Genomic DNA, 25,624 nt, shown 5'->3' on the forward strand with positions numbered 1-25,624 from the left:
TATGAGGAAACATGTTGCAAGAAGAAGCTAAGCGGTCTGCCTGAGGTCCTCAGTACGTGGTGGACTGAAGATGGGGCTGAGAACCCCGGGTAACACCGCCTCTCCATGCCCGTGAGCGTCCAGAGCGCTCCGGGAAGGGAAAGCGGAAGTTGGAGTCAGCAGCCCTTCAGAGTTCCTGTTTCGGGACCTGCCTCTGACCAGGGTGAGTTCCCCGAGGGCAGAGACTCTGCCTTACTCACGCCTGTCCCCAGTGCCCGGCAGTGTATGAACTGTAACAGGGCACAGGGCTTGCTGTGTGTCTGTTCCCTGCGGTGAACTGGTGCTTCTTCAGAGCAGAAACCATGCCTTATTCGTCTTTATATTGTGGCACCCAGCAACGGTTGTTGACTCTTAACAGAAAAGAATTTGCTGGAAGGCAGAACACATTACATTACTGGGTTGTTGTGAAGATTACATGAGTTGCATACAGAAACATTTATCATAGAACCTGGCACATGGCAAACATGCAATAAACATTAGCTGTTATTATCATTATTGGAAATTCCATACCGTTCGTGTTTATGAGATATTTGGAGTTCCTAAACTAGATTCAAGGACCTTTGAAATATCCACGATGGCACATATGGGGAAAGCTCTAGAACACAAAGAACCTAGTAGAGGGACAATATCTAGCACATAGCTGGTGCTCAATAAATATTTGTTGAATGTTATATAAAGAAGTGAGCCACATACGCTTTTGGCAAGAACCATCAGCCCACACACTGAAAATGAAAGGTTGCTAACTAACATCTGACAGGGAGAAAATGTCAGTGTCCCAAGTTCTGACTATAAACAAACAGGAGAAACAGCTATATAACCCGTGGAAGGTGTGACCCGATGAAAGAAGGCCAAAAATTGGGGACTCATTCTCAACAATATGATCACAATTTTAAAAAATTTTGGTCTTGTATATCCCTCCAAATTAAATATCACTTGTGTTTTATGGTCCAAAATTTCTTACTTTGCAATATTTCCTGTCATTTTTTTTTTTACAGAACTATATATATATATATTTATATTTTTTAAGTACTTGCTTCTTAGTAATAGTTAATTACAGTTTGAGTTTAGATTCTGAAGACTTTAGGATCTATTTTGGAGACATTATTTGTTGGAATGTGCTCCTCAGATTCGAAGGGTGAAATTAGATGATTGAAGGTCAATGCCCAAGGTGATGTGGTGATAGTGGATACTCTCTCCAGGTCATGACAGAAAGACCATGCTTCATATCCTAGCTCTTCCATGTACTAGTTGAGTGATCTTGGACAAATTATTTCCTGTCTCTGAGTCTTTTTCATAATTTCTAATACAAAGTTGCTGGTGCCTCCATTTCCCTGACTTCACCTGATCATTTATTGAAAAGATATATGCAGGCATGTATTCAATCACTGCCAATTCCCTTCCTCTCTTAAAGGTAAAAGATGACCATGAAACTTGGGGTAGCTACCAATAATATTCATTCTCTTAGGCCCCCCCTGTCAATCTAGGGTTTGCAATCCTTCATCAAGAGTCTTCCTAAGAGAAGTAAACACTTTTCTCAAATCAGAAGTGCATATGACCCAATTTTGCAAAAAAAAAAAAAAAATATATATATATATGTATATTTTAATAAGGTGGCTCCTTAGGCAACAAACCACATTGTAAAGTTCAGCTCAACCTCAGTGTGCTTTTTGGCTAGCTAATCTGAGCAGACTTCTAAATCACACTGGCTGGAAAGATGAATATAGTGTTTCATTTGGCATCATTAACAATTACCACCTGGTGCTGATAATATTCTTTAGACTGCCCGTGATGCTTGGTGGCTGAGCTGCAAGTCAAGGGTTTAATTTAGCTTTCGAGCATCGGTAGGTTTTGTTTTCAACAGAGAACTTCAGGTTACATAACTGTCTTGGCTTCTGCTTCAGAAGGTGAACCTTGACTCTCTAAATTAACTCTAAATTAACTCCTCAGGAGCAGAGCTTGTACCTGGAAGCGATTTCCCCCCAAATCATTTGGAAGGTACCAAGATGGCTCTTGTACTCTCTAGACACTTGGCAGAAGAAGCAGGAGAAAAAACATTCTAAGCATAACTAGGTCGTCGTTAAAAGGAGAGATGCAGTCTAAAAATCAGGCTAAGCTTTCTTTTTTCAAACTCTTTCTAACTTTCCCCTGTTGCTGTTCATACTCTGCTGGATTGGCTTCTTCCCTTTTACCAATTACTGTGATGGGTGGACATTTTGTCAAGGGTTTTAGAGAAGAAGGTTAAACAAAGGGAGGTGTAACAGGATGAAAATGGGCCCCCTAGGAGCACATGGAAGCAAATGAGAGAGGAATATAAAGTGAATACACTGAACTGTTCTGTTAAACACATGCGAAATCAGGTTTGAATTAACGCCTAGCCCCCAGCCCACAAGATACTTTCCATCTACTCCAGGGGAAGACACATTTCAGTGTAACATGCAAAATGCTAAGATGAACAATTTTTAGGAACACGGAGGAGGGATTTTGGAAGGAGAAGGGGGTAACCAGAGACTAATTAATAATAATATACAGTTCATATAACATGGACCTATTTGTAGATATGGATGATGTAATCAAAGCTTATAACAGGTGCAAGGACATTCATGTAGTTACTGTAATTCAAGGCTGAGTCTTCTGTCTCAGTTTTGTGACTTCAAATCCTATCTGTTAGTGACAAGAAGTAGTGACAGGAAGCTGAAGGCATGTGGAGTGGGTTGGCATCCGTATACTCGAGAAAGAGAACTGAAATGTGAAGGGCTGGTCGGAGAGGGGTGAGGGAATTGTTTTCAGTGAGTATGGGATTTCTGTGTTGGAGAATGAAAAAGTTCAGAGATCTGTTGCACAACAATACAAATATACTTAACATTACTGAACTGTACACTTCAAAGTGGTTAAGATGGTAGATTAATGTTATGTGTTTTCACTACAAGAAAAAAAACCCTGAGATTTAATATTATATTAGTCAAGTGTTATAATAACATAAATGTGCCAGCAGCTATCATCAATAATATAATAAATATAACTGATATGTATGGGGCACTAACTGTATGCTGGGAACATACAATACGGACTATCTCATTTATTCTAACAGCCCTTTCGTGACAAATGCAAAACGCAAAGCTTAGGTTAGGTAACATGCCTAAGGTCCCACACAACCGGAGCGTGAGCCAGCCTGACTGTAAACCTTGGCCTCAGCGGTCACCTCCCACAGCACTTCTCCTTTCCTGAACTGTGCAATCAAAGTAGGCAATTCAAAATCAGATACATGTTCCTTCTTGTCTTCTGCTCACATGGAGAACTAGATAAAGAAGATGACAACTCATCAAAGGTCAAAATGAAGTCACTAATAAACTGTTTAAAAGGGAGATCACACAGGGCAGGATCTAGAGATGCTGGGACCACTCTGGCTAATAGAGGCTCTGCCCTGTGGAGGGTTAGATAACCCACCTCTCAGCGTTTCTCCTCACGTAGACACCCCTGTGGCTTCATTTGCTGCAGAAGGAGGTCTTCCCACATAATGAGATGACGTCTGGCTGTGACTTGACGTCAAGTGAGTCATTTCATTGTCATAATATATCAGGCACCTCAGTGTAGATCAGGTTCACCCCGTGGGAGCCCTGCAAGTTTCCTGATGAATTTTCTATTTATTCTGAAGTAATTGTGTTTATACCCTAGGCTGACTAATATCTATGTGTGACCAAGTTAAGCACTGAGCTAGCTAGCTTTTGCAGCTGTGAGGTTACAGAAGACCACAATTGGACACCGAGAAGAAGGTCACTGTGCAAATACCATGTCTAGTCTCCAGGCAGGGAGCACCACTGTCTCCGTCACCACGTTTGTATTTGGGTTTACAGGGAGCCTTGCTAATCAAAGTACAGTCCGTGGACGAGCAGCAGCAGCAGCAGCTCACCTAGGAACTTGTTGGAAACACAAAGCTCAGGCCCTATCCCAGGGCTGTAGAATCAGAATCTGCATTTTGAAAGGATCCCCAGGTGATTCATATGCACATTAATATTTGAGAAGCCCAGATATAAAAACGTACAATTCTTACTTTCAAGAATTTAGTGTGAAGGGGAGGGTATGGCTCAGTGGTAGAGTGCGTGCTTAGTATGCTCGAGGTCCTGGGTTCAATCCCAGGAACTTCATTAAAATAAGTAAGTAAACCTAATTACCTCCCCTCCAAAACAAAAGAAACAAACACAAAATAAATAAAACAAAATATTTTTGAAAATTCAGTGTTTACTAAATACGTTCAATTGCAAACTAAATTACCACATAAAAAGGAAATAATTGAATATACTAGGCAAATTTATCATACTAGTTACACAATACTTTCATGTGGTTTTTCTGCTTCACTCCTTTTAACAACCTTTATCTCCTGGATCCTCTTCCTGATATACGTCCAAAGAAGGTAAAAAGATCCCAGCTCTAGGGGAAGACTTGAACCCAGGCATCCCAGCTCTGGATCTTCCCCTGTAAATCACACTACCTCATTAGAGAAATTCAGAAGATCTGTTGAACTTGGAATGGTCAGAAAAAGTAGGACTTGAACTGAGATTTGAAAAATGGGTGAGGTTTGCAGAAAAGAAGGATTTCCAGAGTAGAGAAACAGCTGGTGCCCAGGCATTTGGAGATTGGCATGTGAAAGGAGAAGGAGCTTTTCAGGGAAGGCTGAAGAAAATATTTAAATGTAGGGGTCATGTCCCCACCAGAGAAACAGGAAGAGAGAATGAAATAATGATAGAAACCAGACCATGGAGGGCCTGGAAAGCTAGGCCAAAGGGTGTGGCTATTTGGTAACTCAACATAAGGAATGTATTTTCAGAAGATTAATTATTCCAGTTTTATTCATTAGGCTTTTCTTGCAGGTTTTAGTATGCAATGATAAATATGTTTTAAAAATAAGAGATGGATAAGTTCCAAGGAACACTTTAGAAAACTCTTGCTACATTCCTGCACGTGGAAATTGCACCTTCTGTAATTCTGCACCTGATTTGTCAACTGCTGGCTATACCCCAGGAGACCTGACATCACTGCTTTCTGACAGGGGCATGGAGGATTTGCCAGAGCTCTCGAGAATGTGCAGGATGGGGAGAGCATTGGCTAGGAGCACAGATTGTCTTTTAAGTAGGGCGTCGGGTGGATGATTCATCTCCAGGGTATCAGAAGAATGTGGAGTAAGTAATGCTGCCAGAGTGGACCTGAAAATATACTATTAGTCCAGTGATGTGCCAGTGAGAATGTTTTTCTGTGAAGGGTCACATATACAGAGCAACTTGATTCCTGGGCAATTTTAACAAAACATAAATGTTTGCTGTTTAAATTAAGAGCAAGAAACATAAAATAACTGTATAAACACTTAAAAAAAGGCAGTTTAATAAAATATGAAGATGAAGAAAAAGAAAAGAAATAAGGGGAAGGAAAAATGAGAAAACGAGAAGGGACGAAAATGTAAGCAGATGCAGAGGAAATGGGAAGACAAGATAAAGAAGGAGTAAGAGGAGAAAAGATACAATGGGAAGACAATTTATTGAAAATTATCAAGGTTTTTAATATCCATTGACTACTGTAATAATGATCTAACTCCATCTGGTAGATATTATACCCATTTCACAGATAAAAGAAACTGATACTACTAGAGATTAAGTCATTTGCCCAAAATCACATTGATAGTAAGTGGTAGAACTGGAATTCAAATAATCAATTCATTTAACCCCCATGAGGTACTGAAGTAATGTCAGTCAGAAGCCAAACCATGTTACTGAGGTCTTTAACATCTGTTTCTCCATCTGTAAAATGAGATAGTACTTGTAAAGCTACTGGATACACTAAGCTCAACAAATAATAGCTATCAACCCTTTGAAAAAGATTAATTAATATATGGGCCACTGTGGGGAGGATATAGGTCATTGGTAGAGTGCATGCCTTGTGTGCACGAGGTCCTGGGTTCAATCCCTGGTACCTCCGTTAACAATAAATAAAGAAAGAAACCAGTAAGTAAATTAATAATTATATTACAGTAACAACAATAAATAAACCAATAAATAAATAAACCTAATTACCTCTTCCTCCCCCCAAAAACAAAAAAGACTACAGTGGCAAAAATATAAGAAAGGTGAGAGGGGAGGGTGTATTTTGCTCAGTGGTAGAGTGCATGCTTAGCATGCATGAGGTCCTGGGTTCAATCCCCAGTACCTCTATTAAAATAAGTAAATAAGGAAACCTAATTACCTCTCCCCCAGATAAAAAAAAAACAAATAAATAAATTTTAAAAAATATTTTTAAAAAACATATGGACTACTGGTAACTACCCTCTTTGCCTCTGGGTCCAAGTTTGAGGATTAAAAACTCTCTCGGGAATACTTGGTGTTTTGGCAAAGAGTCCTCAAATCTATCAGGCACCAAACATTCCATAGACTGAATCAATAATATCCCTTGTGTATGCATCCAACTAAATGTTAAATGTACATAGTTTACACTGTGACTAATTAAATATACATTAATTTAAGTTTAATTCCATGTATCCTTATATCATTAAGTATTATCTCTATCAACAAGATCTAAAAATACAGCCACTCTCAGGGAGTTAAAAAGGGAGGTCTTGTGTTCAAAAACCCTGGGAATGACCAGGGGTGAAACCTTTACCGTATTCCACACAGAGGAGAGTAGTGACAGCAACCAGCTGAGACCTACATCAGACCTTTCCACCCCTTAGACTAAGGATCCTCTTCCCAGTATTCCTAATGATTGTCCTCCCTCCTATCCATCTTTTCAAAGCAGCAATAAGTGATTATTTTCTAATGACAGTATTGATCCTGTCACTCTTCTGCTTAAAACGATTTAACTGGCCCTGCTGCCTTCAGACTAGAGATCAAGCTCTAGTCGGGCATAAAGATCCTTGCATGATCTGGGCCCTCCTTAGCAGTCCAGGCTCCAGCAGACACTGGTCTAAACTCTAGCCTATTGAACTACTTTCACTTCCAAGGACAAGAGCTCCTTCTTGCTGCCCTAGTTTTCTATTTACTGCTTTTCCGCCTTTCTACTCTTCAGGGCTAATTTCTCAGAATTTCACATCCTGGCTTTGATATTTTTCTGGGAAGCCTTCTCTGATCCTCCTGTAAGCTGAGTTAAGGTTCCTCCCCAGGCAGCCTGTAAGACCCCCTTAAGCATTGCTTACATTGCATCGCAATTGCCCTGTAACAGGATTTTAAGTTCTGTGAGGATGGAGACCATGCCTAATTTGTCCTCCAATGCCTAGTGCCATGCATGGCACATCACAAGTACTCAGTAAAGATCTGAGTACATTTTAAAGCTCCATGAAAAAAAATCTTTATCCCCAAAGGCAGGAGCACAGTATTTTGGTTGTTGTTATTTGTTTTTGGTGGTTTTTTTTTTCACTTTTGTTAAATTTTAATTCTCTGTTAAAGAAAACCATGCATCAATAAATCTATAATCAAAGCCCCAAGCACAGAGACAAGGAAGTGAAGAGAGCGAGGTCATTAAAAGTGACCCCGAGGAGTCAACAGCCCTGGCAGTGAGTTCCCAGGTTTTAGGTTGGGTCTCTTACCCTCATATCTAGCTTTCCCTACCTAGCCAGTGGAATTAATTCCAGTTACTAAGTCTTTCATTTCTATTAGAACTTCAAGGTTCCTCAGTAAATTTTATATGGAGCTGGTGACAAACTTTAATTAATAGTTCAATGGGCATTGCTTTAAATGTTCTGTTTTTACATGGAATCTATATAATGCCTATTCCTGGGGGTATACAAACTGCTCAAATCTCTTTCCAATTGCTCTTCAAAATGAATTCCAAAAAGAATTAGGTAACTGGCATGGATTATACCCATTTTGCAGATAGAAACCTAGAGACAGAGGTCAGGGATGATTTTCTTTTGAGCACATAACAGAAGGTTTTGTAAAGGGGATGTTTTTCTTTCTCTAATCCTACTTTTTCTATTTTGCTATCATATAGACTTCTCTTGCACCATCTTTAACACTTTATTGTATTTGTTTTTTTTATAAATCTTTCTTTTTCTAGAAATTAAGCTCCTTGCAGGAAGGGGCTAGGTCTTACTTTTCTTTTTGTCCCTAGCTTAGGTTCTGGAATTTTGCAGGCATGCAAAAAATATTTGCTGAAATGTTGGCCCAGTTCTTAAAATTTCTCTGCCTGTCGTGTTCTTAGGCTTACTGTCAGGAAAGCATCTCTGTCCTGCGATTTACTGAAGAAAAATCTCAGTTTCAAAAGAAACTTAAATATTTTCTGATTTTTTTTTTTTTTTTGCTTTTCACTTTAACATAGAGGACCTAAATATATTTTTCAAATAAGTGACTCCTAGATATTAGTGCAGACAGATGCAAATCCCTCTGGAAATGCATGGGTTACTGCAACGTCCTAAAGAAGGCTACTAGAGAAAGGAGCAGCTGAAGGGATTCTGGGGGTTTAGTCACACAGTCCAATAGTAACAGTTGGGAATGAGTAGAGAGGAAAAACAAAAATAAAAACAAAAGCAACTATTCAATTAGTCCAGATGGAGAAAAACAGCCCATAAGCTAATTGATTATAGCTATCATGACAGCTGATTATAGTGTCTGCCTGTAAAAACACAGGGCCAAAAAAAAAAAAAAAAAAAAAAGCACACACAAAAACGCACAGCTTTGTTTGGCTGCCTCTCATTGGTTCATTGGTGAAATACCCTCTAAATAGATGATGCGGTGCAACCCAGCCCTTCCTGGGTGATAAACAAAGTGAACTCGATGATGTGGCAGTTGTGGTAGGAGGTCTGGTCTGCTGAGCACAGAAATTTAGGCAGCCTTGCTGACTGAGGTTTAGATTGTCTTGGGAGCTAAGTGCTACATCAATGACACTTCTGTGTAGAAAGGAGGAAAGTTTGGGATACTTCTTTTCCGTGCCCAAATGTCTTACAAACGATGACACAATTAGGGCTAACGATCTACTGTCAAGCGAACAATTTGCATCCAGGTGTTTCTTTAGGACTGAAGATGATTTGCCCTGAAGTCTGCTCCCCAGACCCCCTGATGGCCCATGACTGCTGGTGGCCCTTCTGCTCCAGCCATTAGAAAGACAAATGCAGCACATGCCCTTGGGAGGAAAGATAGATCATAAACAGCAAACTACAATGCAATATGCTGAATTCTCTGATGGTGCTCTTGGGGCCCAGAGGAAGCACACACTCTGCTGTTGGGCATTTGGGGGTAGAGAAGTCTTCTCAGAGCAGGCCTTAGAACTGGGCTTCTAAGGTCAGTAAGAGTTTGTCAAACGTATGTACGTATAGAACAAGAAGCTCAGGATCTAAAAAAGATTAAATTTTCAAATAGAGAAATAGCTCGTTGTTTATGAAAGTAACACTATTACTATTAATTGGGCCAGGGCAGGGTGTTCTTGCCGGGAAACAACAGGCATGAAGGCATTAAGGAGCATTCCAGGCTGGAAACAAGGAACAGTTCTTTGTCACTAGAAGAAAGGGGAGTGACAATGGAATTCTCCATTTAGCAAGATGACTTTGTTGGCAGAGAGGGGAGTAGTGGATTGAAAGGTTAAGAGAGGGAGGTGGAGTCAAGAAGGCCAATTAGGCAGCGGTTATAAAAATTTCCATCAAGACAAGTGGGACGACCCTCAGAGGGGACAGCAGGAGGGAACATTGCCCTGGGGTAAGAAGAATCAGCCACAACCAGGTTCTAGCACACTGCAAGGCCAGCGTGCGCCTCCTGGGCCAGGCCAGTCTCTGGGCTAGTGAGGTCACGTTCATGTCCAGCCAGCTGCAGCCAGGGCTGGTTTGGTTCTTAGAGCCTGGAACCTATAGGCACTAGGACAGCACTTCTCACCTCTGCCTGCACCTCAGCCGGGAACCGCTTTAATGTATGCCCCTCAGCTCCATTCCAGACCTACTGAATCAGAATCCCTGTGCAGATCCACACTTGTTAAGTGCCCCACACAGCCAGAACCGAGAGCCACAGCCCAGTTAGCAGTCAGGCACAACAGTGACTTTTACTCAGTGCCTTTCTCAAACAGTCTCCGAGGGTGTGCGCCTGGTTGTGGGGACTAACGGTAACCAGCTGGGGATACCCCCGGGGCAAGCTGATCATTTCAGGGGCGGCAGCACTGTCAGCAGAGGAGCAGGCAGGGCCCTGCCACTATGTGACTTGAGTGTACCATTCTTTCTTGAAAGCTTTGAAAATGCCTCTGAAAACACCCAAAGGAGATGTTTCAAAAGAATTTAGGAGGCTGACTCTAGAAAGGCAGAATATAATGCAGATTCTCAATCACCCAATGACCATTAATAAGAAGGCAGGAGAAAACCCAGGTTTTAGCCTTAGTTCCCCACGAAGGGGCTGAGTAACTTCCCTAAGTTCCATCTGTTTATTATACTCTGACTCTGGAACCAGAACTCTGCACACTGTGGACGAGACACTCTTGGTGAAAAGAATGATATCCACCTGAAATAAGTCCTAGTAACTAAAGTCGTTTCCCAAACTCTTACTCTAGAAAAAATAACTACCCTAAGTACATTGTATTCCTTACCTTGTTCAAGATTTTCCAGAACCCTGGGAGATAATTCCTGCATTCTGCAGATGGAGAAATGAGTTTCTGGGAGCCTAAGTAACTCTCTGAGCTAGGAAGTGACAGATCCAGCTCTGAACCCGGATCAGATAAAACCAGTACTGGTAACCCCCACTCTTACTGCTTACATGTCTCCAGGATTCAAAGCCCACTTTGGAATATAAACTCCTTGAGATCTAGTGCTAAGTAAAATTTAGGGTTGTCTTTGGGTCTCTCCCCTAGACCTCCCCCACTGTGTTTTGGGTTTTTTTTTTTAATTACTTTTAGGATTTTATGACAGTGAGAGAAGAGGGTCAGGGAAATTCTGCTGACATAAGTCCCCTCTGTCCTGCTGCCCATGGGGTCGGGGTCTGAACCTCCCTAGTGAAGGCAGCATTCAAGAGGTCTCCTCAGCCAAATGCTGAGCCTGCTCCCTCAAGGGAAGAAAACAAACTACCCTGGGAGTCTGAGAGTCCTTTGTACACTTAGTGTATGAATCTGTTGATCATATTAGTTCCTTTTAGAAGGAAAACTGGGCACTTAGGGAGAATTTTGATAAGAAAAGTAGCTGGGCCTTTAGCACATGAGACATGAGGAACAGAGTTCAAAGCCTTTTAGGCAGGCATCCTTTTACCTGCTATTTGGGATATTTTATTATGTCCAGGAAGGAAGAGAAGGGAAATAGTGATGGGCAAGGCTGTAAGGACACTGAGACTGCAAAACTGAGATCAGTGTGAAGGTGTAAGTCCACTCATTCCTTTGACAGATATTTATTATTGAGCAACCATGGGTGGTTTCTTATTTGCATGGTTCCAACATGCATGAATTTCCATTACTATGGTTTAATTAAGGAACGCCAGTTCCCTGACAACATGAGTCAAATTTCAATTACCACATTATATTAACTGCGAGTGAGTGAGTAAAGCATAAACTTGCTACTAGTTCTTTAGTCCACAAATCACTGCATAATAACAGATGCAGATCATGATCTCATGATATCCCTCCTTTCAAAGTCAGGAATGGGTGACCGCAGACCTATTGTTCAGTTTATACACAGACAGCAAAGCGTGGAGTTGTGTTGCTTCCTTATCTCCTAGTGATCAACCTACCTGACATTTTATATACAGATATTATACGATATTCCAAAGATGTAGATAATACAAAGACGGAATTTGCCAACAAAGATGAAAGTGCAGTATAGAAACAAAAAGTGATAATACTGTAAGTGAAATTCAAATGAGCAGTAGAATCATAGAAGACACAGCTGATCATGGGAATGTTGACAGTGCCACTCTTTGAGAAAGACCAGATTCGCAGTCAGAGGAACTTAGTAAAAGGCAAACTTAGGAACATAAGTGAGGAAAGTGGTTGGGATGAAAAGGATGAAGATATCCCAGAGGAAATAACACTGGCAAAAACCTGCACTTTAAAGGAAATCTTAGAGGTATTTCATAACGTTGAAGGTGTAAGGGATAAAAGGTTGGGTGCTGAAACAAACCTAGAAAGGAGTGTGACAATTCAGTAAGTCACAGAAAAGGTGCTTGCTCAGTATCGCCCTAAGTTTTATGACCGACAAGAACAAGGCAAGCACTCTTTACACTACTCTTTTTTTCCACAAAGAAATAAAACACTTTAATACTCAATGTGTCTAATGTCTTAAATAACTGTGTACTAAACAAACATTTATTTTACTATTTTTTCCCTCTACATTTGTAATAAAAAAAAAAAGAATTTTTAATGTTTTGACAAAAATGTTGAAAGGTTTGAGATGGGTATTTTTTCTCATCGATTATTAAGATGTCATTTTTATGGTTTCACCCTATGAGGCAAAAGCATGGGCTGCCTGTATTATGTGCCAGGCATCAGAAAACACAGTCCCTGCCCTCTTGGTGGTCTTACATCAAACAAATTAATTCTAAAAATCTGTGATTAATTGTTCTCTGTTTAATGAGTTCTGGCCTAGCACAGAGGACCCATAAGGGATTTCGAGGAATTGTGAGAAGCTAATTAGTGGGGGGGGGGGGGGCGGGATGGAGAGGATAAAGGAGCAAAGGAAATGTTAAGTAGGTGGAGCTCTCAGTCTGAGAAGACAAATCCCCCAGCCCAGCAAGTCTACTTCCTGCCGCAGGGTCCTGGTGAGGAGTGACTCTGGGCTGGTTTTTAAACTGGCTGCCAACAGCTCAACCGTAATGCCAGATACATGTTAACTGACAGCAGAATGCAGAGATACAGGTTAAGGTTCCTTCTCAAAAATAATACAGAAACTGGAAATGCTACCAAGTGCTACTCTCAGCCAACTTGTGTGAATAGCTTCTTAAAACCAGTGCACACTATTTGGATGCAGATTCCTATGTCCCCAAAGCTATGGACATGCAAAGTAGCAGCTGGGGCTATGAAAATAGATGTTCTTCAGGAAATCAGGTCACGGGAGTCTATGAAATGATACATCTGGTTTTAGTCACCGGCTATGATTTTTTAAGTCCAAAATGTATATTATGTTGGGTTTTTTTCCATCGTAAAAGTTTGAATTTTTAATGTATGGCCTCTACCAAGGAAGATGGAGGGCTATGAGGCAGGCACGTGGATGCTCCTAGAAGCACAGCTGGTAAGAGCTGCACGGTTCTTAAAGATTCATCTCGTCCAGCCTCTGCATTTAAACAGAAAAACCAGATGAGGTGAGTTTAGTCTAAGGAGGCCAACTGTCTAGTTCCACAGTCAGATTTCTGCCTCATAACAACCACGGCCGACATTTACTGAGTACTGGGTGCTAGGCACAGTCCTGAAAGCCTTACATACGAAGCATTGTCTCTTTAAATCCTCACAGATCCATGAAATAGTTATTGTTACTATTTTACAACTTGGACACAGGCTTATGTTATTCAGCTAACTTAAGCCAACCCTGAGGGAGCTGGGATCCGAAATCAGGCAGAATGACCTGAGCTGGCATTCTTCACTATGACGATAAGATTGTTAATAAATAAATTCTGGATACTTAACCATAGGCCCCCAAAAATGTAACCATGGTCCCTGTCCCTCAGAGGATTCTGGAGTCCAGCTTTCCATATACAACTACTAATTTTTAAACAACCTTACTAGGTAAGTAATATAATTCCCATTTTACTGATGAGAAAACTGAAGGCACAAAGTTCAGTGGTTTCCCAAGGTTGCACAGCTTCTATTTGGTGAAAGCCAGATTCCATCCCTAAGTCTGTCAGATCTTTCAGACCCATAAGTGGGGTCTTAGGGGCCTGAAACTTTCAGACCCCTCTGCATAAGAACTGTGTTCTCTCTCAGCAGGCTCTGGCTCTTTGAACAGAACTTGCATACATCAAATATCTGATCTGAAATCAATGTGGATCCCGGCATATCTGGAACCCATTTAAGTCAGCGGCTAGAATTTCCCATTCCTAAATCTCTGTGATACAGAGTATTCACAGTCCAGCAGCTCCCATGAGGCAAAACTTATTATGAAGAAGCCAGTGGTGAATCAAACTGATAGAGTGTGGTTTTGGGCAGCACAGAGGAGGAGGAAGAGAGGAATTCACTGATTGCTATTCCCGCAGAACAGAGGTAACCACAGACAGGAAAATAAAGCAGTCCGAAGAAGATGCCTGCAAGCAGTGGGTGCTAAGAAAAGGCAGGCACTGCAGTTTTAGGAAGGGAAAGGGAGGGGACTCTGCCGTCCTCTTTTCATTTTCCTGGCTGCGATTCCCCACTGGTCAGTCAAGAGAAATGGGTCTGAGAAAAGCAGGATGACTCTCACCACAGCTCCTTAGCCAGTTTCCAGAGGTTTTCAGCATAGCAGACAGCTGCTTCCCAAATTCTGCTCTGCTCCCTGCGTCCGAGCTGAGTCTCAGTGGATCAACTCCACCCGCCAGCACACACTCCTGACGCTCTTGAGTTGCGGCCAAAGCCTCTGAGGAGTGAAGCAGGTGGGGCTGCCTTCTCGGGCCAGTGGCAGAGCTAGTTTGAGATGCTTTGCAACACAAAAGGGCCAGTTTCAGAGACGGGATTACTTTCTCCATTCCACCCTTTTAAAAGTAGTAACAAATCACTTTCCAGATGTTGACTGTTTCACTCACCTCTTTCTCTTCTCAGCTAAAAGCTCCTGAGCCCTGGAAGGAAAGGTGGTGGACGTGAATGCCTGCCGGGGTGGGGGTGGCAGGGGAGTCTGCTGAAGGGAGCCCGGAAAACTTCTTACTCTCAAATCCCATCCCACCCTCCAGCTAGCCGCTGGTGTTTGAAATTCCAACACTGAAGTGTTAGTCCGGTATCTTCTTTTAAAATGTAGAAGAGAGTAAACAAAGTTATTCACACTGTAGAGTTAATTCTTCAGCTGGCAGGCTGGAATCCGCCGGCTACCCCTAGGCCAGGAAATGCCTGCTTACATCAGCCTTCAGGCAGGAAGGATATTCAGAAAGGGATGGCTTAGGGATGCAGAACTTTTAATTTCACCTTTTTGTATGGCAACATCCAGTCGAGAAATCAGGCCCCCCCCCCAATCTAAGAAATCAACTCCTCCTTTCATTTCTTTTAAACTCTGAAATCTCCTAATGCTAACGTCACGACCTTGTAGTTTAAATTTATCTTAATATTTCCGGCTAAATAGCTAAAATTAGGAAATCAAGATGATTCTTATTCTTCCCTGAAAAGCATCTTCCAAATATGCTTAAGGACTCTCAATTTTCATATAGGCTGCAATTTTCTTTCTGTTTTGATCTGTAAGGTATATGCGTGTGAGGCTAAGGTGTAGATATTGCTATTCAAGTATTGATTGATCAGTTGCTAAGTGGAGCCCAGACATTTAAATTTCCTCTCTCAACTATTGATCATCATTGCAATTCAGTTGAGCGTGGTACTGTTTCCCTGCCCTATCTGTTGCTACTCAAATCAGATATTGTGGTCACCATAGTAACCACCTACTCTTTCTCCCGGTTATTTCATTTATCAAACTTAAAGTGCACAGGCTAGACAACCTATGATTTAAAAAAAAAAAAACTTAAATAGGAATCAATCAAGCTTACCAAAGATGGGGAGTCATTTCAGTGTAAATGTTTTATTTACAAAATCAGTTGTAAACATGTTCATCAGAAATGAATTACCATTAGGAAAACAGAAACTAAGGGGTTGAATTGGCTCAATTGCTTGGAGATTTTTAAGATGTTCAAAGTGGCTTTCAGGGATAAAATGGGATTATCACTGACACGTCTAACTGGTCTTGACGGAATGGCTGCCTTGATGGGCTTGAAAGCTATGGGAGTCTCAGAGGTTTTAGGTTGAGTCGTAAAATGAAATAAGGTCTGTTTAAACCACACCTATAGGTATGGAAGTATTCTTCTGTATAGACTTCTCTCCCTCCCCACACAAAAACATTAGGGAAAAAAGTAAAAACTGAGAAGAAGAAAATTTTCCTTAAAAGCACTACTTTCCTTATTTATTTTACAATTAGTTATTGACTATCAATCATAGTTCTAGATGACAAAGGAGCACATTGAAATCAGATGAGTCCCTGAGGCTGGAGCTAGGAGTCCAGGCAGGGAGACAGATAATCAGTGAAACCCCCAGAAGGATGGGGGCTGTCAATTACAGATCGCGTCTCTATTAAGCACAATTATTTGGCCACCATTCTCAAGACAGTCACCCGCAAGCGGGAGGTGATCACTAGGGCAAGTCAGTTACTGCAGATCCTGTGAGAGACCACACCTACCTTAAAACAGTGCGTTGAGGAGTTTTCATCAGTAATCCTCTCTCTTTCTCACTCTCCCCAGGCGTCCTAAAACAGTTGCCCTCTATGGCTCCTAGAAACAGACAGTGTTTCACCCCTGCAGATGAAAACTCTCTTCCTGCCCACAAATGTCCATCTTGTCTAAGACGGATGTTCTGCCTCTTGCCAATCACTGACATGGACAGGAGATAATTGCAAAATGACTCTCCACCATGCCAAAATGATTCTGTTATTTCTAATAGAGAAATTCTGGTTTGCAGGGACCAAGACTGTCCATTTTCTCTGCTTACTGAGGTGGGGAGTCCACTTTCACACTGAACAGGTTTATTTTTATAGCCTCTGCCTAGACAATCTCCCCTAACACAATCAACACATCTACTTATTCCCTGGTTGAGATTACCTGGGGACAAATTTTGAGTGTCATGCTGATTAGTAAGCCACACAGGACCCTCCGAGCAGACTTGACGGACCCAGGGACCAGTCCTAAGTAGAGGCTACTGTCATTGCCATTCACAGCCATTACCAGCTTTTCCTCCCCACCTTCTATTCCCCACCTCCTAGGGCTCATATGATTTGCAGGGATGAGGTTTATAGGGGAACTAGTACCACAGGATGCCTTTGTGCTATGAGTGATGCAGACTTTGACATCTGGAAGGCCTGGGACGCTCACTGTCATTTGCTGCCCTCTGCCTTTTCTCCTGGCTGCCTCATCCTTCCCAGAAGCTCCCAAGTTTCTTTGTGATTTTCTCAAAGCTTCCAGCTTCCTCTTCTATTCAAAAGTCTTTCCAATTCTAGTATCTTCTATGCAACATAGGAAAAAAGGTGAGGGTCATAAGGTGCAAGACTATCAGATTTGGGAATTTGATTTAAGGCCTAAGATTAGGGAGTCTGGAGGCTTGGTTTTAGTCCCACCTCAGCCAAATCCAACTGGATGATTTTCGTCAAATCACTTACATTAAATTTTTCATCTGTCAAACTGCATATTTCATGAGATCAAATAAGAGGAAGGGCTCTAGAAAGTTAACAATTTAGTACGAATGTCAGATGCCACACAACTGTTATACAGTAGAACTCATACTACAGTTATGAGAAGGTTTCAGACACAATCATGGATTTTAGAGGGCATAAAGTGTTTACTTAATAGCATCATAGTCCTTCAAGTGATCTACATTAGAAACTTCAGCCTCAAACCTTGCTTGCACATCTAATGAGGTATCAACCATTGCCATCAGTTTTACCTCCAGACTGTCTCTCTAATCTGTACGCATGTTCCTCTTTGTCACCACTGTCATTAGCATGAATGAGGCTTTCTCCAAACTCGTTCCCTCCCTCTAGTCTTACCTCCTCTCAGTGCACCAGCCACACTAGCCATCAAAAAGCTCTTTCTAAGATGGTCACCTGATGATGTCTCTCGTCTGTCAAAATCTTTTGCTGACTCCTCATCGAGTATAGCATGAAGCCCGTGTTCGTAGTGAAGCACATTACTCCTTCCACAAACTTGCTCTCCTGACGGCCTCTCTCCTCACTACCTTCTTCTTGGAGAAATGGTGACTTTGCACAGATAAGCTCTTTCTTTCTTTTTGTCCATGGACTCCATTCATTCTTCTAAAACACTTTCAAATGCTTTTGCCACCGGGAATCCCTCTGAACTTCACAGACTGCATTAATGACCACCCTGCTCTTTCGCACAGTGCTGTCTACATATCTCTTATTCAGCATTTCTCACATCACCCTGTAATGTTTTGGATCCTTGTTTGGCTGAAGGTACCATTGGTATAACCCAGTGGAGCATTTCTGATGGTCTGGTTTTCTGGAATCATGAAGGACTCAGCACAAATCCCCAGAGACACCTGACAGCTCTGAGGCAAGGAGCCATCCCTACCCTACTTTCGGTAATGACCTATGTCATAAGGGCAACACCCTTGGCTTAGGCCTGAATCACAGACTCCTCCTCCACTAAACAGATTCAGTTTCTGGGAACTCATCTGGTTCCTCCACTTTAAAACTGAACGAAACAGGGACTTCAGAGCTTCTATATCAGTGATGGCAAAGTAGAACTACATCGTTACCTGGCCCAGGAGTAAATTAAGGTTGGTAGAATATTGTTGCCCTGGTTTGGGTTCTTTCCTTCTACAATGCAGGGATAATCATTGTAACTTCTAGCTAGGTATCTTCCAGGTTATTGTACTGTGAAGATCTCTGAATAAATTATTTTAAACAATGTGAAGTTAGAAACAGTTCCACCCAGGAGACAGGTGCATAAGCATATCTTTCTTGTGCACCAACTGCTTAGCAGGCGAAGTTAGAAGGCTTGAATTCTCCTGATGTTTTGTCCTCGTCTTCTTCACTTAATGCTATAAAGAGTAGTATTGAAAGTTATTGTTTAAATGACTATAAATACAAAATCTGATGCTGGGTAACTTCTTTTCAAATCCAAAGCCAAAAAGGGAAAGGGGACCTTATGAGGCATAAGTTTCGTGGGGCACTTAAGTGACACTTAATCAATCTACAACAAAGGTAGGTAGAGTTTTCCAAAAACATATGTCAAACAATAACAACCTCTGTGTAGGACAACTTAAGCCTTCCTGCGAAAGAACCACCCAAGCCTCCCCAGGTTCCATGCTTACTCATACAGGAAGTACGTTTCGGCAGACCCTGAAGCTGGCACTGACACCCTGGGGTCTGGGGACAGTTTACACTTAGAAGGACTTGCCAAAATTGACTATATAGCACATCCCTTTGCATAAAGTCCTCCAAACCAGCCCAACCAGTCTCCACCATCTTCTGTGAGCTGGAAAACACAGGATCATCCTTCTCAACGCTACTAATAAGGAATTCAGCAGGAGTCAATTCAGTGGAGCTTCTAGGCCTTCAGACACCGTTCTGGGCAAAGTAGAATCAGCAGACTTGATGCACCTTAACCACTGGATGTTTTACAGTGAAGCTGCGTTGCCCATTTCTATACAGACTCACTTATTGCTGAATGAACATATGACCATTTAAATATATCTTCATTTAAGAAGAGGGAACATCTGGGATACTGTGCTGTACAGCAGAGATTGACACATTGTAATTGACTGTACTTCAATAGAAAATAAGTAAATAAAAATTTAAAAAAAGAAGAGAGAACATGATACTTTATATATAAAATGTCAGATCAGAAACCATGCAACTTGTATCTAAAAATTAAATTGCTTTTTAGAAGCAAAAATAAAACAAAAAAAATTTTTAAATTGCAGAAACAATACAAAATTGAATATGGAAAAAAAGGAGAGTTTTTTTTTTAAGAGAAAAAATATTAGAACAAAATAGATATTACCACCCAGGGTCAATCAATGAAAATATTTGGGTTATTTCCTTTTATGAATTTTTTTAACAAAGTTGAGACTGCACTGCATGAAAAAATTTTCAGTTTACTATTTCATATGCTGTAACTGCACACATTTTCCTGTGTTTTAACAGGTGCTTTGTCTAGAGCATTTTGATGATTCCTTAAAACTTTACTGAGTAAATGTATTGTAAATTACTTAACATTTCCCCATTGTTGAAAATTTGTGATACAGTATGATATCCCCCAATAATTTAGATGACTAAACATATTAGCAAGAGTCAGAAACACTTAAATAATAGTCATTATATATAGACTAGTGGTTATGGGTTTATTCTTTGGAGTTAGCATACCCACTGGCTTCACATTCTGGTTCTGCCTTATCCCAGTGCCTTTCTGAGTTATGTAACTTCCCTGCTTCAGTTTTCTTATCCACTAAGGGAGAATGAATTTTTCCACCTGATAGGGCTGTCACTAAATTAGTGTCATGAAAGCACTTAGCACAGCATTTGCCACACACAGCCAACAAATGTTAGCTATTTAAGAACAATGATTGATGTTATTAGTACTTTGTTATTATTTGATATTTATTATTTGTAATTGTTGTTATTATTAGTAACTTATATTAATCATTTGATTTTGCTAGGTTGTGGCAAAGTTGTCAGAAGAGACCAAATGGTACTTACTGATTAATTTAGATCTAACCAACTCTTTAAAAACATACTCACTTAAGGAGAAAGTCATTTTGTATTTTGGGATGTGATTTCAGAAGGCAGGTACAGAAAGCTTTTTTCTGGAAAACAACCCAGTTAAGGGCTGATGAAATGTCTATTTAATCAAAACAGTCTATCTCAAGATTGGTAAAGAGCTAAAGGATAATTTAAGGTCTCTCCCCTCAGTCCGACCCGGTGACCTTCAACTATTCTTGACTATCTCACACAGTGGGGAACTTACCGGGTAGCTCTTACACTTAGAAATTCTATTTTATATTGAACCAAAATATGTCTCTTCTGTAGCTTTAATATATTAATAGTAAACTCACAGATCACCTCCAACAAGATTTAACATTGAACTTTCAATATAGTGAAGCGATAGGGATCACAACATCTAATGGATTTATTTCAGAGTTTAAAAGAGATTGGTGAGAGCCCAAAGGCAGTACAACCAAGACTGCATTACTCAGACTTAGTGAGAAATTGAGAAGATTTATATATTCATTATCATGTGTGCTTTCCTGCAAATTGAATAATCTAAAATAAAAGGAAAGCTTAATGATTTTTCTTGGGGGAAAATTTTCTAAAGCTAGAATTCTAAAAAGGCTTTTTTGAAGTTCAGATGGAAGCTCCTTTATAGTTTCAAGTTTCATCTGGGGAGCAGAGTTAGGGAGGGGCAGCCTTGGGACAGGTTTTGGCTGGGTTTGGAAGCTTGCAGCTCATCTTCTGAGGGAATCTGCTTCTCCATAACGGAACCACTTTGGCAACAGAAGTGAATGCTTGAAAGTATTTAGAAATTGTCATCAAATGGCAACCTTGGTAAACGAGGGGCTATATAAGTCACAAAAGCTACTCAACAAACTTAACAACATGCACCATGTCTCAATACCATGATCTTATCTCTACAGATTGGTGTTAGCCATCAGGCATGCTCAATTGTCACATCATTGGAAAAGCAGAGTTTCTCTGCATAGAGATTACCTGACTGTATTTGCTGTGATTTTTCTATTCGCAGTCGTTAGCACAGAAGCTGCCAAGTAGCAGGTACTCAATAAATACTCTGGCTGGCTGAATGACTGTTCATCCCTAGGGGTCATAGATAAATGCCTAGTCCCTCTAACATCTGGTTCCCCTGGTAGCTACTCAAACACTGGAGGACTGCCATGTACTCTCTCAGCTTCCTCCTCCCCCTCCACCGCCATCACTTCTTTCCTCCAGGCTAACTATCCCCAGTTTCTGCCATCTTTCCTTATAGCCCACAGCTTCAAACCCAATCATCCACGGAACTTCAAAATGTGCTTTTGTTTGTTCAAGAGGGAAGATGTCACTTTAGATCTCTAAAACAGAAGAAAACGTTCCTATGCTGTCTGCGAGGACATGGTGAACTCACATCTGGACAACATTCTTTAAGGGTAGTATTTTTCAAATTGCAACTCACAACCTATAAGAGGGTTGTGAAATCAAGTTAGTATATCATGATCAATATTTTGCTTTAAAAAATAGAGTAGGAAATATTGGAGGGTACTGCACATAGTAAGAGTGTTGTTTAATAAAATTTTAATTTCAATGTTCTAACTATAGGTGCCTGTGTTATGTTGTGTATATATACTAATATACGTGTGCATATTTGTTATGCACACACATACACGTAGGGCATCCCACAAGGTGCATGGAATTTGGCCTAGATATTAGCCCCTACTCACCTGCTTGTCCTGGCACCTTTGCATAAGGGCTCAAACTGCATCCATATAAGAGGCGACTTTGTGTATGTGTGTCCTGAGTTTTCTTTAATTTATTGTATTTTTTAAATATATGTATTTTATTTTATTTATTTTGGGGGAGGAGGTAATTATGTTAATTAATTTTTAATGGAGGTTCTGGGGATTGAACCTAGGACCTTGTGCATGCTAGGCATGCACTCTACCACTGAGCTATACCTTCCCCCATCCTGAGTTTTAGAGTAAATATATTTCCTCTTGTAAGCTGAGACTTTAAGGAAATAGATATGAACACTGGTCAACTGGAGAGAGTTATGAACGAAAGGTGAAGGCGTCACAGTCATGCCACATAAGAACTCTCTCTGGTTTATTTGCAGTTTCATACATATTCATTTTCACATTCAGCCAAGAGCTGTGGACCAGTAGCTGCTGAGTGAATTATTAAGGATTGTTAATTTGATGCTTGACTTAGTGCATTATTAGAGTTTAGTAAGCACTTTCGTTTGGTATTCCTCCAGGAAGGTTGGCTACCATTATGTGTTTGTAATGTCATGTCACATAGCTTCTACTGCACAGGCAGAAAAGTGGAAATTCAGAAATTTGAGGGCAAGTTGCTTTTTTAAAAAAGCAACTGCAGCATCAATATTTTCTTGAGTTGGTCATCATCGTCACTTAACACTATTCTTGCTTTTAATTATAAATTTAGTTTAGTTTTACCATTATCCCTTCTACTTGCTATTAACAATTTTGTTAACCCTTAATAATTTGCATTAAATATATTTTGGCCTAACATTTTCCAATAATTAGGCTGCAAGTCATACATATACTTAAAGATAAATCATCTCTAAATTGGGATAAATATATTGCTATTGCTAAAGCATATGTAAACATAATCCTCCCCACACACACGATTTGTTTTTACAGTCATCTTCTTCATTACCAGCAGATTTGTTTGCCTCTGGAAATTGAGAGTGATTGAGGTAAATGAAACAGAGATTATTTTTTGACTAAGTGGACTAAAGTCTAAAAACTTTGAGATCCACCCATTTTACAGATGAAAAGACTGAGGTCCCGGAATATGATTTGACTCATCAAGATTAGTAAATGTACTTAGACAACAACTCAGCTCTCCAGAGCCTTTCTCTCTACCATCACTGAGACTCCAGGTATACTCCAGAACAAAGAGCCTGACCTGGAGCAGAAGCCTCCTAAGTATATGTTTAGTCACTTTTTTTTAATCTGCTATGAAGTTGAACAATATTAAACTACAGATTTGTTAGGTCAAAAACTGTCAAATATTGGCACTTTCATATGGTTCAAGCTAAACAGTGTTATTTTAATAACTCCAGCCTCTGCCACTCTGAGATTTTGATTTTTACAGGAGTAACACAGTGTATTTGTTCAGATTTAAGACTTGAGCCAAAACTGCCCAAGTTCAAGACTCAGATATTACACTGCCTGGCCATGTGCCCTGAGCCAGGTGACTCAGATTTTCTGTCTCTCAGAGTCCTCAAAGAAGTACAGAATACTATATAATAATACTATATATAATAATAATTTTTTTATTATTGTTGTTGTTTTTGTTGTTATTATTATCATCATCATCATTATTATTATTATTCCTAACACTCAACATACTCACTGGTTAGTCAAATGGTCTGGCCAAGTTTGGGCAGCTTTATGCACCTGTTCTGAAAAATGTTTTTCAGGCACAGAAGTCTTTTGTAGAGACAGAGATTTTGGAATTTCTTTCCTTGGCAAGATTGGTCATTTATTTGTTTGAGTGGCATTTAGCTTTGTAGTTTCCAACAGTTCTCTCAAAGGTCCTATTTCTCTCTGCAGACAGCATGGGTTAATAAAAAAAAAAACAGAGGCTGAAACATCCTAGCAACAGAAATCAACTGTGTATATGATTTGTTGCTCTGTTTTCACTTCATCTATTTTTGAAAATATGGTTGCTCTTTAAAGTGCTCATTTCTTCTCCAGGCAGTTAAGCTAAAGTATCACCTGAAAGAAGCAGCAGAAAAAAGAAGTATCCAAATATGAAAAATAGCTTTGTTTAGCTCATGATGTAGAGAAAAAAATAGCAATTTAAGGGTAGATCAGAGTGCAGCAAAGTGATTCCAATGAGACCTGATACTGGCTAATTACTTCTCTATAGATGGCGGTGTTCAATTTACTGAACATCTGTGCATGTCAGAATGTGGGACACTGTGGGTGGTACAATTCCATGACATCTGCATAACTCAAAAAGTGAAATAGTCCATCTACAAGCATCATTTTATTAGGTGAAATAAAATGTAAGTACAAAATCTCATTTTGCAATTAAGTAATGGGCCCCACTCCTAGGATCCCCAAAACCTGACATGCTTGTGCCTCTTCAGAACAGGATTTAGAACAAGGTTTAGAAGAGAGATGTTACAGTGATGCTGGGGAAGATTCATTACCTCCCAGATTTTAGGTGTGGGGCTGGAATAAAGTTAATATGACTCTTTTATTGGATGAATTATTTATGGGGTTACTTTTCACTAGACTCCTACAATTTCCTACCAAAAACACAAATTCTCATGAATAAAAAAATGGATAGAGCAGAAGAAAATCAATTAATCAGACAAGAAAAGATGAGAGGGTTTGTTGAGAAATGAACTTCGTATTGATTGATTCTATTGTTTTAAACCATGCTTTGACTTAGTGGTATAAGTTTTTCTCCTCTCCTGGGTCTATGCTTTTCTCTCCATTTCTCTTGGATTTAGAAGACATATTTTCTACCTAAGATGCATTTCAAGTACCAGTATATTCAGTGACAAGGTATTTCAAAGGGCACTGTCTCAGGGAACACCGACTGTAAATAGATAACCAATAGAACCATATGCTCGGTTCATAGTCAACCCTAGATAATTGTTAAATAAATGATTAACTAAACAATGAATGAATTCATAAATAAACTCATGATTAGGAATAAGAGTTTCTTCTACTCAGCACTGCTCTGACTTTGGGGTTTCAAATCACGTTTTAATCCATTTATTTGACATTCAATAATGATTTAGTACTTTCTTCATGTTAGGCATCGTTCTAGGTGGTGGATATACCTGATCTCATGACATTCATGCAGTGTCAGTTCAGAAAACTACTAGCTGCCTTTAATCTAGTCTTGGTTCTCTTGATCCCTGGAGTCTTCTCCTTAGCCATTCCACTTAATCTGTCAATTTTCTCATCTACAAAAATAGGACAGAAACGTCTGCTCTATCTTCACGACAAGGTCATGAAGAATGATGAAACCAGTTTGTGAAATGACCTGGGGAACTGAAAGTAGTAAGCACACCTATGTATAAGCTGGTGGCAGGTCACTGTGGTAAAGAGCAAAGCCTCTGGATGCAGCCTACCTGGACTGGGACCCCAGCTCTTCCAGTCACTGGGGTGCTGTCCTGGGCAAGCTACTCAACCTCTTCATCCCTTAGTTTCCTCATGTGGAAAGAGAACAGTCATACTACTGACCCGTATTAGTGGCTCAGGCTGCCCTACAAACTGCTGTAGGCTGGGCGGCTTA

General features: G+C 40.3%; 1 protein-coding gene and 1 long non-coding RNA gene across 24 annotated transcripts in view; one reads left to right on the forward strand and one right to left on the reverse strand.

Moving 5' to 3' along the window:
- DLG2 (discs large MAGUK scaffold protein 2) overlaps nucleotides 1–25,624 on the reverse strand; it is a 1,704,777-nt gene that overhangs the window by 221,352 nt on the left and 1,457,801 nt on the right. The window contains exon 1 of one of the 23 annotated variants that reach the window (XM_032488780.1): nucleotides 14,357–14,680. The exons of the other annotated variants lie outside the window; for them this stretch is intronic. Within the exon in view, the coding sequence (XP_032344671.1) occupies nucleotides 14,357–14,618 (262 nt within the window). The 5' untranslated portion in view covers nucleotides 14,619–14,680. Of the gene's footprint in view, nucleotides 1–14,356; nucleotides 14,681–25,624 lie in introns of those variants that run through there. 23 annotated transcript variants of the gene reach the window in all.
- On the forward strand, nucleotides 1,271–19,415 carry LOC116666409. The gene is made up of 3 exons (XR_004323236.1): nucleotides 1,271–1,280; nucleotides 4,649–4,651; nucleotides 18,899–19,415. It is a non-coding gene; the product is annotated as an uncharacterized LOC116666409 (long non-coding RNA).

This window comes from Camelus ferus, chromosome 10 (assembly GCF_009834535.1).
Source record: "Camelus ferus isolate YT-003-E chromosome 10, BCGSAC_Cfer_1.0, whole genome shotgun sequence".
NCBI classification, from domain to species: Eukaryota; Metazoa; Chordata; class Mammalia; order Artiodactyla; family Camelidae; genus Camelus; species Camelus ferus.